The following is a 13391-nucleotide window of genomic DNA, read 5'->3' as shown; positions in this document are numbered from 1 at the left end:
GATAGCCAAGCTTGCAGAAAAAGAGGCTGAACTCAGGAAACTAAATATTGATGAATTAATAGTATTTGAGAAACTATAAACACATCAGTACAAACAAAAATCATTTCAAATACCAATAGGAATTTTTACTATAAATGAATGAGTGATCCAAAGTTGTTGACAGCAAGTAAAAAGTGAGTCTTGAATTGTCTCAAACAATACAGAGTTTATAAAAAATGTAGAAGTATATAAATCTACTTATTGAGAAAGTTCAAAGCAGAGTATTTTAAAACTAAAACTGCTATGCAAAAAGTTACAGAGTTGCTATGTGAAAGACCTTAAAAACTCTTACTGAAATTAAGTGTTTCAATTTAATATCTGGGAAGATATCACGTTTGTTGATTTAAATGAAAAATCATTTACAAATAAATGCAATGAATTTCTCATTCAGAGTATTCATGATATTGAAAAATCGATAACAAAATTAAACAACTATCTGGCTGTTGCTCACATAAAAACATCACAGCATGTTAGTGGAATTAATGAATTTAAAGAAATTTCTAAATATCAACTTGACAAAATAGTAAATAACCTTAAAGATAAAAAGGTATGTGTGAAGATATGAATGTACCAATCTAAAAAAAATATCCAGTCACTCGGTCAAACTTGCTGAGAATAATTAATCTATCTTTAAAAACAGGTTTTGTACCTAAAACTTGGAAAAGATCCACGATAATACCCATACAGAAAGTGACATCATCCAACTTACCACAAGTCATGAGACCACTAAATATGTTAGCAGTCTATGAAAAGGTTTTTGAAATATGTAAACACTTGCAGTAGTCTACTTATTTTGAAGAAAATATGCTATTTAATAAAAATAATTTGGCTTCCGAAAAAATTACTCTATCTAGCTAGCACACTTGCGTTGGGCCAACGCATGTAAAACCATCGCGAACTTTGGCTGTTTTTTCCAATGCAAAACCAACATTGGTCTAATGTCATTTTTTTAATGATGAAATTAATACCGACAGAACAGCTGGCACATTTACATTGGTCCAACGTGTAAAAACATTGCTAAATGTTGATTTTTTTTACAATTTAAACCCAACGTTTATCCTTTGTATATAACCCAATGTTGATTCAATATATATAAATCAAAGTTGATATATATATGTAAAAATATCGCGAAAGTTTGATTTTTTTTACGATCTAAACCAAACGTTGATCTAATGTTTTTAATCCGTCGTTGATTCAATGTGCATAAACCAACGTTGATTTAATGTATAGACATTGGAACAAAGTTGGATTTTATACAGTGGATCAACATTAAAACATAGAGTGGATTTTAGCCAGTGGATTGAGAAAAGGCAAGGTATACAAACATACATTTGTATAATTTATGAGAATTATTTCTCATTTAATATTTCAGTAGCTTATGGAAATATATTTTGCTAATTTATATTTCTCTTTTTTATGTAATGAAATATTAAGCCACAAGCAAAACAAACATGAATAATGTGTCTATAATCAGATGCAATATAATAAGTATAAACATATGTCATAAACAACGTTAATTCATCATCAAAATAGCGGAAATATGTATGTATAAAAACATATATACATGTATGTATAAATACATATATACCATTATATATGTGTAAAAATATGTAATATTTTATGCTTATATGTATAAGCTTAACATAAAATAAAATAATTCAATTCCAATAAACGGTAAATATTAAGTTGTTCAAAAGTAAAATACAATGCTGAATCAACTTAAAATACAACATTTTGCCAGCGTAAAATACAACGTTGTGCCAACGTAAAGTACAACGTTGAATCAAAACATTACGCAATGCCGACTCAAAAATACAACGTTGAACCAACGTTGTTTTTTGTTTGTTAACGAAGTCGCATTTGTAACCAAAATGATATAAAAACAACGTTGGTGGTCGATGTTGGGCCAACGCATCACACAACATTGTTCTAACGTTTATTTAACTTATGCGTGCTAGCTGGGTACTGAAAAAGCGATTCACCCACTCATTTCAAAATAGAGGGCACCAATTGATAGGGGTATTAATTGAAAAATTAAAGTGCTACAAAGTGAGAGAAGTAGTACTTCAATAGTTTATAAGCAACTTTACAGGCAGAACTCAAAGAGTAAGAATTGGTGATCAGTTATCAACTGATTTACCCAGTGAGATAGGTGCGCCTCAAGGATCAGTACTAGAACCCCTGTTATTTATAATATACATGAGTGATATTGGCAGTGCTTCCCGATATGTAAACATCAATCTTTTTGCAGATGACACATTAGTCTAAATTGAAGGTGAAAGTTATGAAGACAAAGTTAACTGAAGGTGAAAGTTATGATGACAAAGTTAACTGATGAACTGGAAGTTCTTAGTGTTTGGTTTATTGAAAATAGATTGAAACTAAATGCTAGTAAGTCAATGAGTATGTTGATAAAAAGTTCTAAGGTAAAATGTTTAAGTATCACTGAAAAATATCCGAACAGGTGTGTCAAGCCTTAAAATGAAGTAGTTAAATTCAGTGAATGTGTAAAATACCTGGGTATTAAAATTGATTACAATTTGAATTTTTCTGAACACATTAGCCATACTGCGCCTAAAATCGCTGAGATGAATGGATATTTTATAAGAATTGGTAGGAAATATATATCTTATAAAAATTTGACAAAAACAATAGTTTTTAATACAATTATCGCACCTCACTTTAAATATTTTTTATTATTCTTTAATGTAAATGAAAGTAATATTCAAATGCTACAAAAGTTACAAAACAAAGCTATGAGAACAGTTTTAAAATATGACTGGTACACTCAAAGTAATAATATGTTGTCTAGGTTAAACTGGATATTTTTAAAAGAAAATATTCAAATGAAAGTATTTATATTTTTACACAATACTTATATAACTACAGACAATGAATGTCTTTTAAGGATTTTGTATAAAAAACAACGAAGTACATAATTATTTTACAAGAAATGCAAATAATTATGACTTAAAAATCCAGAACAAAAAAAGCGGACAAAAGCCTTTCTTTTGCAATGGGAAAAAAGTTGTACAATGAATTGCCAAATGAATTTGAATCGCTTGACAGAAAAGAATTCAAGAATCAAGTCATGAAGCTTTTAATAGAAAAAGAATGTTTGTAAAAATAATACCAAGTGCTATGTACTAGTTTTTACATTGATTTTAAACAGCTGTAAACGGGCTAATCATCATCATAATAATAACTCTAAGCTTAGCACCATATTTAATAACTTATCCATTTTTATTCTGTGTTTCCAATGATTCTGTATTTCCCCCTCAAAGAAAAATGTTTTTGCGTTTTGAGATATTGATTAATAAACTTTGAATTTTTTGTTTCAAATGCTTATAAATCAAAAATTCATATAAACAACAATGGCCAAGTTGTTCAAAAAATATTTATTTTACAACTTGAGCTCGGATTTAATAAATTTTTAAAATGAGGCATTTAGTTAAAATAAAAAATAAAACAAAACTAATTAAAACATATACCTATTTCATTAGTAGAGCTGGGTAACAGTGAGTTTCCCATTTTGGTTTACCAACCTTAAAATAATCAAGACAACAATAAGAAACTAATTAAAAACAACGAATGCTAATATATACATTTTAATAGAGTTGTATATAAAAGTTATTACCTTTTTGAACACTAGCGAGCATATTTATGAGTGTATAATATATATGATTAATATGTTAACAATGAGTTTAATTTGGTTTTAGATGTAAATTTGCAACTTCAAGCATATTCAAATGTTCAATATAAATACATTTAGTACAACCGCGTTAAGGTTTAACCATAGGTTTGTAACTATAATGGTGGAAACGTAACAAAGATTTTTTATATTGTTTCAGAAAATATTATTTCTTAGTTTAATTTTCTTTAAAATAATCAATTCTCAATACAAGTAGTGCACTCTGTACTCTACTGTGCAATTTGATAATGGTTATTATTAATACTTTTAAATACAATTAGTACTTCAAAAACGCTATGAATGAACAAATTTTATCCTAGAAATTAATAAAGAAATAATTAATCATAAAAAATAAATAACATCAAAACTTTTATCCTCCTAAAATTAAGGTATTTCTTATGATAAAAACATTTTCATTGCTCGATGATAGCATATGATTGCGAATTCCTTATAAACTATACATACTTTCAAAAATAGCCATTTACAATATACACTGCCACTGGCAAATAATGAGAAAATTATGAAGTAGAGAATATGTTACCTAGGGGAAAATCTGAGAATAAATTGAAGGGGAAGGGGGAAAAATCTTGTAAATTACCTTTAAAAAGCTTTCTTTTAGAAGGTTGTCAAAACCAAAACTCACCCAATTGAAACATGTAAAATTTACAACAAATGGACTATATTCCTCGAAAACCAATAATAACTTAAAAAACGCCTTCTTTGGGTAAAGGTGGAATGAAAATCCCCACACATCCACGCAGAAACGTCCCTGATATAGGCAAAACAGTTTTAAATAAAATAATAATATACTGATAATGATCTTTGTTTAAAGTACCCTGCTCAACAGTGATTTTGTTTCTGAACCAAAAGTTGTTATTTTTTATGTATTTCCACCTGCTTAATTCAAAAATGACGTTAAAAATAATATATTAGCTCTAGTTTAAGAAATAAAAGCGAAAATTTGCTATCTAAGGTATAAATTTTAATTTTTTGAAACAAACGAAAATTTTGTTTTGACTATTCATAGTGTTTTGTTCATGTTTAAAACTTGTGATATTAGTTATGGAGTTGTCCATACGTCACGTTACATAGAGGGAGGGGGGTTTGGTGATTTTGTGACGACTCATGCAAAATCTGCTTCTTAAGTGTTACGATTTTGTGATGAGGGAGGAAGGGAGATGCAAGAGGTTGAAAACGGTCAAAATTTGCGTGACGTATTTTATGGACCCCTATGTGTGTTTGCTAAAGTTTCTCGTCTAATCTATTCTTAGTTTTTATTTATTTATTTACTATTGTAAAATTTGACAAACCTACATGTCAAGGAAGTGTATAAATTTAGTGAACAAATTTTGTTTTATTTGTGGTGAAATAACATTTTCCTCACAGAAAAGAACTATGACACCTCTTGTGAAGACTGCTTACCAGCATTTCACTTTACACTTTCACGCATTGCGCAATCTCCAAACTAAAGTATGTTCAATTGAAAATAGTGAAAAATACACAAAAAATTTAAACTCTTTTACTAAAATCTTTTCAAGAAATCTGAAAAAAGCTATTATAAGCTATTATATTATAGAACTATATACATGCCAAAGTTTTTAGATAAATATTATAGCAAAGAAATTACAATAAAACAAGTTCAATGTAAAAAAACGGGGGATAATAAACAATCTAATCGGAAGAAACAAAACAATTACAGCTATACTGCCTCAAAAACTAAATTATATCAAAGAATAAATAAAAAAACAGAAATTTATTGTCCCTTACAAACCTTAAATGAGCTATGTAAATATTTTACAAACATTAACCAAAACCTTGCTCAAAATATTACACTCACACCAAATTTATTTAAAAATATCTTAAATTTTTAAATGGAGCAATACTGCAAAATAGCAACTTTTCTCTTAAAGAATATAACATAGCTATATATTATTTAAAGAAGAATAAATCACCTGACTTAGATGACGTTTCTAGAAATATAGTTAACTCAAAAAAAACTACATTTTCAGACATTTTATTCATATTACAAAACTTTCAAGAAGTGAAGGGATTTTCTCGGATTATTATTTATTATAGCATTAAAATTGGCTAAAGTATGTCCTATTTACAAAAACAATGATCTCTAATTATAGACTTGTACCAGTACTTTTTTTATTTTTATTCGTAACAAAATCTATAACTTATTTTACTCAAAACAGGTTGGTTTTCGCGATGAATATTTAACTGACATGCACCAATTGAAATAGTAAACCAAATTACTAAATAATAATTGAAAATAATAACTTCACTCTAAGATTATTCATCAACCTATTAAAAGCATTTGATACGGTTGATCACCTCATTCTTTTAGAAAAAATAAAGTATTTGGTGTAATAAATAAAACCAATGATTGGTAAGAAAGCTATCTCAGTAAAAAGAAACATTATGTTATTAATAAGTCAGGAAAACTAAAAATTATATGTGGAATTGCAGAAAGGTCAATTCTTTGCCCAATGCTTTTATAAACTCTCCCTAAATGAAGATGCAATAAAAAATCAGCGGACAGCCTTTCTTTAAAATTACTATATTTGATTTTAAATGATAAAATAATTAGAAGTTGAATAAAAATCTTATAAATTCTTATTGATGTATATTTATCATGGCTTCATTAATTACCTGAGCACATCAATAAGATAAGAATTTCTATAGTGTCATATGTGCAAAGTTTAAATTTTTCCATCTGTTTTGATGTTTAAAGATATTTTGAGCTACTTTAAAAATTCTCTCTTTTTCCTTTTGTATAGTATATTTAATATATTACTATTTATTATTTAACATATTAGGACAGCGCTTCCTAACTTATAAGTTGCGACCCCAACGGGGGTTGTAACACAATTTGAAAGGGGTTCTAATTAGACTTTCTGAATATAGTTTCGTTGCGCTAGTATTAACTAGGTATTTCAACGTTTATTCACTCAAAAATTAGTTGGCAATCATCTGTAATCTGCGCAGGTTAAATGACGCACTGTCAAGAAATTTGAACGTGAGTTAACTTTACAAGACAATAAACCACCAAAAAGATAACAAAACAATCAAAAATTTCAGCTTCAGTGGCCAGTGTTGTCGTTAGTTAAATTTCGCTGAGTCAACTTGGAGAATGTTGCCTAAGGATCTGCAGTTGCATCCTTATTATCCTTATCCTTATAAGTTGAATTAAATCATAAAGCAAAGTAATTACAGAATACGTTGAGAATTTGCTTACTAGGCCCTTTAGCACTTAGAACACGATCATAAATTTGTCTAAAAAAATTTCACTAAGCAGATAAACTCATTTCATTACAAAATAAAGCTAAATTTCAATTTTGGAATATTTAGCCTAAACATTTAAAGCGCATTCATTTAAAAAACTTAATAATTTTCTTTCTGCCCATACTGTTCTAATAATATGGTGGTAGGTTGTTTATAAACAAAAACTCACCAAAAATACTTTTATCATTTTTATCCAAGATATAAAAGTATTAATATACATTTTTGTTTGTTTGTTTGTTTGTTTGTTTGTTTGTTTGTTTGTTTGTTTGTTTGTTTGTTTGTTTGTTTGTTTGTTTGTTTGTTTGTTTGTTTGTTTGTTTGTTTGTTTGTTTGTTTGTTTGGTGTCCGCGCAAAACAAATACTAAGTCAGCAGTAATAATAAAAGAAATACGCTGAACTTTAGTTTAGCGTAAATAAAAGAAATCGTTAAGAGAAGTAATTTAAATAAACGAAAAACAACACACTTTGTTTAGCGTAGTTAAGTAAAATAGATGTTTAATAATAATAACAAAAAACGTTGTTGATCTGAAATTGATAGTTTTTATACTGTAAAAAAGTAATTAATACTTAACTTATAAATAATAATTTAAAATAATAATTAAAGTTTTTAAAGTCAATTAGTAAAAAAAAGATATATATATATATATATATATATATATATATATATATATATATATATATATATATATATATATCATATCAACGTAGAAATATAAAGAAGAAAGCTAAATTTAAAAAAGAAAGCTGGAAACTGAAAATGATTGATTAACTTGTCTTGCTCGAGAGAGAGATCGGAAATTTCGAGCTAGTGCAATTGGATCAGCTGAACAACGAACGAAGATAAATTGATAAATAATGTTGTGTGTTTAATGAATTTTTGTTATTATTTTTATTCACTATTACTCAATATGCACCAGTCCACTACCTATCGGTCCATGGAATTTTTAAATATACTACTATGTATAAATTCCATGGGCCGATAGTAGTTATAACTAAAACAAAAGAAACCAATGCCCTGGTTTCTATCATAGGACTAGTTTTAATTCTTTATTTATTTATGTTTCAGGTGAAATGAACAAAAAAAGAAAGAATCAACATGAAAATACAAATCTGGTGCTGAATAAAATTGTTAAAAAACGACAACATGAATTAAAAGCAGCTGGCAATGATCCAAAAAAATTAAAGTTAACGGCAGGTCTCGCGTCAGTGCAAGTGCCACAAATACAGAGAAAAGCAGGACATCATTTACAGCAACAGAGAATTTAGAATTAACATCAACATCCATTATAAATATCACAAATAAGCCTATTATTGAAACAAAGCCAATTACAGAGATTAGTGACAAATCATCTGTACAAGAAACAGACAATAATCAAGTTATCATAATTGCAGCAGACAAAGGAGCAAAACTAAAATATTCCGACACATTCTGAAACCAAAACATTACTGAAACTGAGAAAGTGCCTGTCAAAATGGGTAACTATGAAGTGCCTATAACTGCAGCGGTGGATCTAACTCTAGCAGAAAAGATTATTCAGAAGCAACTGGAAAACGTTGTAAATGTCAATAAAATGATCCAGCTAAGTTTCTAGAGCTGAAAAATGCAAAGACGATTGCTAAAAAGTGATTTATTCTATTAGGGCCAACTAGCCAACAAAACATTCAAGGTTATCTAAGTATTTCACTGAATCGGTTAAAGTTAATAATATTGAAATTGTGCAGAATAGGTCATCAAAAGGTCTAACTTACTCGATACCATTGTTTGTTTATGCTTTGGATCAAGAGAGGAGACAAATTCTCTACGTGATGGATTTGATAATTGGTCAAACTTAAGTCACATCATAACAAAGCATTACACCCAGAAAACCATCAAAATGCTGCTGAAGCTATGGTCCATGCATTTTCAGACTCCACAATTGATAAAATAATTAATATTGAAACCATGAGACATCAAAACAAAAAACGTAAAAAGGCGGAAAAAACGCACCAATGCTTAATACGAGTTATTGATGCTATTCAGTATTTGATCGCAGAGAGTACTTCATTAGGTGGAAATGAGGAAACCAACATATTTACTATAACTCTGATAAAAGTGAAATCTTTCAATGTGGCGCGGGTAAATTTCTAAAGTTGTTAAATTTACTGAGTCAGTATGATGAGGTGCTGAATGAAAAAATTTCAAATGCTCGCAGTACTCAAAAACAATCTGCTGAAAGGGGTGCTAGAATAACGCCTCTTTCTAATTATACACAAAACAAGCTAATTCATACTATGACACAGATAGTCAAGAAGGGTATTTTAGAAGAGGTAAATAACTCAGTATACTTTTCACCATCATCTGATGGCACCAGTAATATTACACTCTGTGAGCAAACTTCTATTGTATTGCGTTATGTTACGCTTGCTGCAGAAGAGGCCGTTGTAAAGGAACATCTGATTTCAATGGTTGAAACTAGAAGAACTACAATGAAGGAAAAAGTGAAAAAATCAAAGATGAAATCAAATCAATTAAAGTAGATATTTAAAAGTGAGCAGGCATGTCCTTCGATGGTGCGAGCAAGATGCAAGGAATAAACAAAGGAGTTGCAACAGATTTGAAAGAGTGTTCTCCCATGTCAAAAAAAATTTATTGTGGATCTCATGGAACAAATCTGGTTATGAAAGTTTATGTAAAATCTTCCGTTGTTTCTGTTAACTTTTTTGGAACAGAAAACAAGTCTGGTAATAAGCAGTAATTAAAGACTTTTCTGTATGGAAACTCAAGGAAACGAAATAATATTTTTGAGAAGTGCAAATCTCTTCTTGAGGATTAGAATCAGTCTGTTGAACTGGCTGCTACCCACAGTGTTCGTTTCAGTGCCTTACAAAATGCTACAGACCGACTGCTGACACTATACCATGCAGTAATTGATTCCCTTGAACAAATTTCAAGTGACATAGAATTTAAAATGAATATTCGAAGTAAAGCACAAAGTTGTTTATCCCGTCATATGAAACAATTGCGACTTTATGTCTCTTCAAAGAAATTTTTACTATCTAGGGTCCCATAAATAAAATTCTTCAAGGAGAAACACTTGATTTTTTGTATGCTTTAATGTCTGTCGATGTATCACTGGAAAAGCTTCAAATATCAAGGGACAGTGCTGACCAAAATGCTATTTTATCTGCTTTTAAAATTGCAACAGAAGCTCAGATTGAACAGCACGCATATGTTAAGAATAGGACTCGCAGAAAGAAACGACTGGACTTCAATGAAATAGAAGATGAGCGACTTACTCAGGCTAAAGATTAGTGGCTGGCAGAAGTGTTTTATACTCTAGTGGATTCAGCAACTGCAGTTCTTGATGACAAATTTTTGTTTACAGCGGAAGTTATTAGAAAGCATGGATATCTTTTATTAAAGAATATGAGTGAAGATATTAGTCATAATTTTCATAACTCTAGTTCACAAGAAAAAGTTAAATCGGTGCTTGAAAAATTCAAAATCGTATCAGTTTAATTCACTACTGAAATGGTTGATTTTGTTGAGATCTACAGAAAGGCTGCTGAGAAGGATAACAAAACTTTGCCTTCTTTCCTCACCATTAACAATTTTATGTTGAAGACTATGTTAGATGCTGCATTCCATTCTGTTGCAGTTTTATACAAGATATATAGTACAATTCCAGCAAATTCAGCACGAGAGAACGTGTCAAAACTAGTCTATCAAATCGGTTGATATCAAACCATGTTGGGGAACGTGTTCTTTTGTCAGTGGAAAATGTGGAATTTGACCCATTCAGACATAATAAATAACTATGCTGATACAAATGAGTTACGTAATATTTTGTATCCTTGAAAAAGTTTTTTTAGTATAAATATAATTTTCCTTGATTACTTATTTGTCTCCCGTTAAAAGTACTTAACCAGGCCCCTCTTCTGGAAATTTGTACCTGTTTTTCACGTGCCACCACGTCTCTGGTATATATACAGATATATATATATATATATATATATATATATATATATATATATATATATATATATATATATATATACATGTTTATATATATATATACAGTGCGGGCTCTAGGCAAGAGAGGCAGCTGCCTCTTGCGGCACATTCATATGGCGGCATTTTGAGTTTTGATTATATATTTTCTGACATCCATAGATAAAAATGGTAGGACATATAAAAAAGAAGTCTGGTAATTTCTACAGTAAGCAAAAAGAAAAACGAAAAGATGAGAATGAACAAATGTCTGAATCTTTAAGCAATTTTTTTAATAACATTAAAAGCAAGCCAACAACAACTATGAGAGATCCTTGGTATGTTAGTGTTTGTGATGAAAACCATGAAATTCAAGATGCAATAAAAACTTCAAACTTGAAAGTGAAAAATGAGCTAAAAGGTGAAAAATCTAAATTGGGATATTAAGCAAATTTATCTACGACTTTGCACTCTAAAAGAAAAGATGTTGTGCTTTGTTTCTCATGTAAGTTGTTTGGTGACATGGACAAACATTTCAAAAGATGAAAACTTTAAATTTTGTTGCTGTACTGTGATATGGTTCAATACTTTGAACCAAGTAAACTTAGCAAGCAAAGTTATTCAGAATATTGAAACTGATATTTCTAAAGCCAAACAAACTTTGAACAAAACTGTAAACTTCTTAAAGTTATATCGCTCAGCTTTTAAAAAAGTTATTCTTATATTCACTTCTGATGCAGAATTAATTGCAGCTGAAATAGATTTGGAGCCATCATTTTCATTTAAAGTTTCTTTTAGACCAACGTTTAAAAAACAAATGCTTTCTTATGAAATTCGAGTTGATCCCATTATAAATCCAAAAAATAGATTTAAAATAGATTGTATTAATTGCATTTTGGATAGTGCCATAAATTCGATTGAAGAAAGATTTAACCAGTTAAATGAACACTGTGATGCTTTTCAATTCCTGTACAATATTGCAAATTCTAAAAAAGATTTTTCAAAAGAAAGTCTTGGAGAAAAATGTTTAAATCTTCAAAAAAAATTAAGCACAGATACTTCTGCAGATATTGATGGCATCTATTTATTTGATGAAATGCTTGCATTGTCTGAATTATTTGAACCAAAATCATCATCGTTAAAAGTTTATTTTAATTTCACTCAAAATGTTTATATTGCTTTACGAATTCTGTTAACACAGCCAGTATCAGTTGCATCTGGAAAGCGTAGATTTTCAAAACTGAAATTAATTAAAGATTACTTAAGATCTACTATGTCACAAATTCGTTTGACAGTTCTTTCTTTAATTTCCATAGAAAATGATATGGCTAAAAAATTAGATTTTCCGGAATTATTGAAGGCTTTTGCATCTGAAAAGAGTAGGATAGTAAACTTCTTTCACTAAGTCATGTTAAAATATGCCAATTTTGCATGTATTTTACTTGCTTTTTGTGTTGTACTGTTTGGATTTAATGTTTTGCAAATATACGATTTTATACGTCACTTATAGTTTTACTTTAAGGTATTTTTTTAATATATTGATGCTTTTTAGTAAGGGCGGCAAACTGATATCTTGCCTCGGGCGGCAAAATACCTTGAGCTGGCACTTAATATATACCATTATTTTTTGTGAAAAGTGTGTTGCTTAAAAACTCTTTCATTAATTTATCAAATTTGAACTTATATACAAATACATTATGAACAAAAAAATTAAAAATAGTACCTGAAACACTTAGAACATTTAATATATTTTTTTCAAAAGTTTCATTAATACATTCCGTTAAGAATTCGAATAAAGTTATTTTTAATACATTGACATCAAAGAACATTGCTAATCGCTCAGTTGTAAAAACAAGAAAATAAAATGTTATTAGTGCAAAGTTTTTTAATCTCAAAACATCACATGTCTGGCATTAACAAATGTTTACTTTTTATTTTTGTTGACATTTTGAGTGCATACATTAAATAGCATCAATTTAAATCTTTGATTGAGAACAAAGATTTAAAAACATCATCAAACAAATTATCGTGTACAAATTTGGGACATACGATTTATAGTCACACCAATTAAAAACTCCCAGGGATAGCCGCAATCAAAATTATTTGATGAATATTAAAATCATTAGTAAAATATAGATTTAATATTTATCGTTTATTTTAATATTATTATAGAACCGAGAAAATTATTGCCCTCCCATTTAAATCAGGGTGTATTTATAAAAATACTTAGCTTAATTTTTTCCATAAACTCAAAGTATCACAGCAGCGTTTTTATTGATAACGAAACTGTACAAAATCAAACAAGTCATATACATATTAAAAAAATGACAACAATTAACGAGTGTTTACTTTCTGTAACTCGATAAGAATGTTGTAGATGGGTTAAAACGCATCATGAAATAA

General features: G+C 29.0%; 2 protein-coding genes across 3 annotated transcripts in view; one reads left to right on the top strand and one right to left on the bottom strand.

The window, feature by feature from the left end:
* The window catches only part of LOC105844811 (NACHT, LRR and PYD domains-containing protein 3), a 34723-nt gene extending 21890 nt beyond the window's left edge, over positions 1-12833 (bottom strand). For both annotated transcript variants that reach the window (XM_065787366.1, XM_065787367.1), the window contains exons 1-2: positions 12712-12833; positions 3531-3584 (exon numbers count right to left, since the gene is read on the bottom strand). In XM_065787366.1, the coding sequence (XP_065643438.1) occupies positions 3531-3570 (40 nt within the window). In that variant the 5' untranslated portion in view covers positions 3571-3584; positions 12712-12833. The remainder of the gene's footprint in view (positions 1-3530; positions 3585-12711) is intronic.
* On the top strand, positions 11473-12393 carry LOC136074081 (uncharacterized). The gene has a single exon (XM_065786382.1). It carries the CDS (start codon positions 11473-11475, stop codon positions 12391-12393), a length of 921 nt encoding a protein of 306 aa, XP_065642454.1.
* Positions 12834-13391: the final 558 nt, after the last annotated feature.

Source organism: Hydra vulgaris, chromosome 01 (genome assembly GCF_038396675.1).
Source record: "Hydra vulgaris chromosome 01, alternate assembly HydraT2T_AEP".
In the NCBI taxonomy this organism is placed as follows: domain Eukaryota; kingdom Metazoa; phylum Cnidaria; class Hydrozoa; order Anthoathecata; family Hydridae; genus Hydra; species Hydra vulgaris.
Note: the sequence above shows the minus strand (reverse complement) of the source record. Positions and strands in the feature narration are given on the sequence as shown.

Coding starts and splice junctions, on each gene's coding strand:
- LOC136074081 (XM_065786382.1), top strand. CDS start 11,473: ATGTTGTGCTTTGTTTCTCATGTAAGTTGTTTGGTGACATGGACAAAC.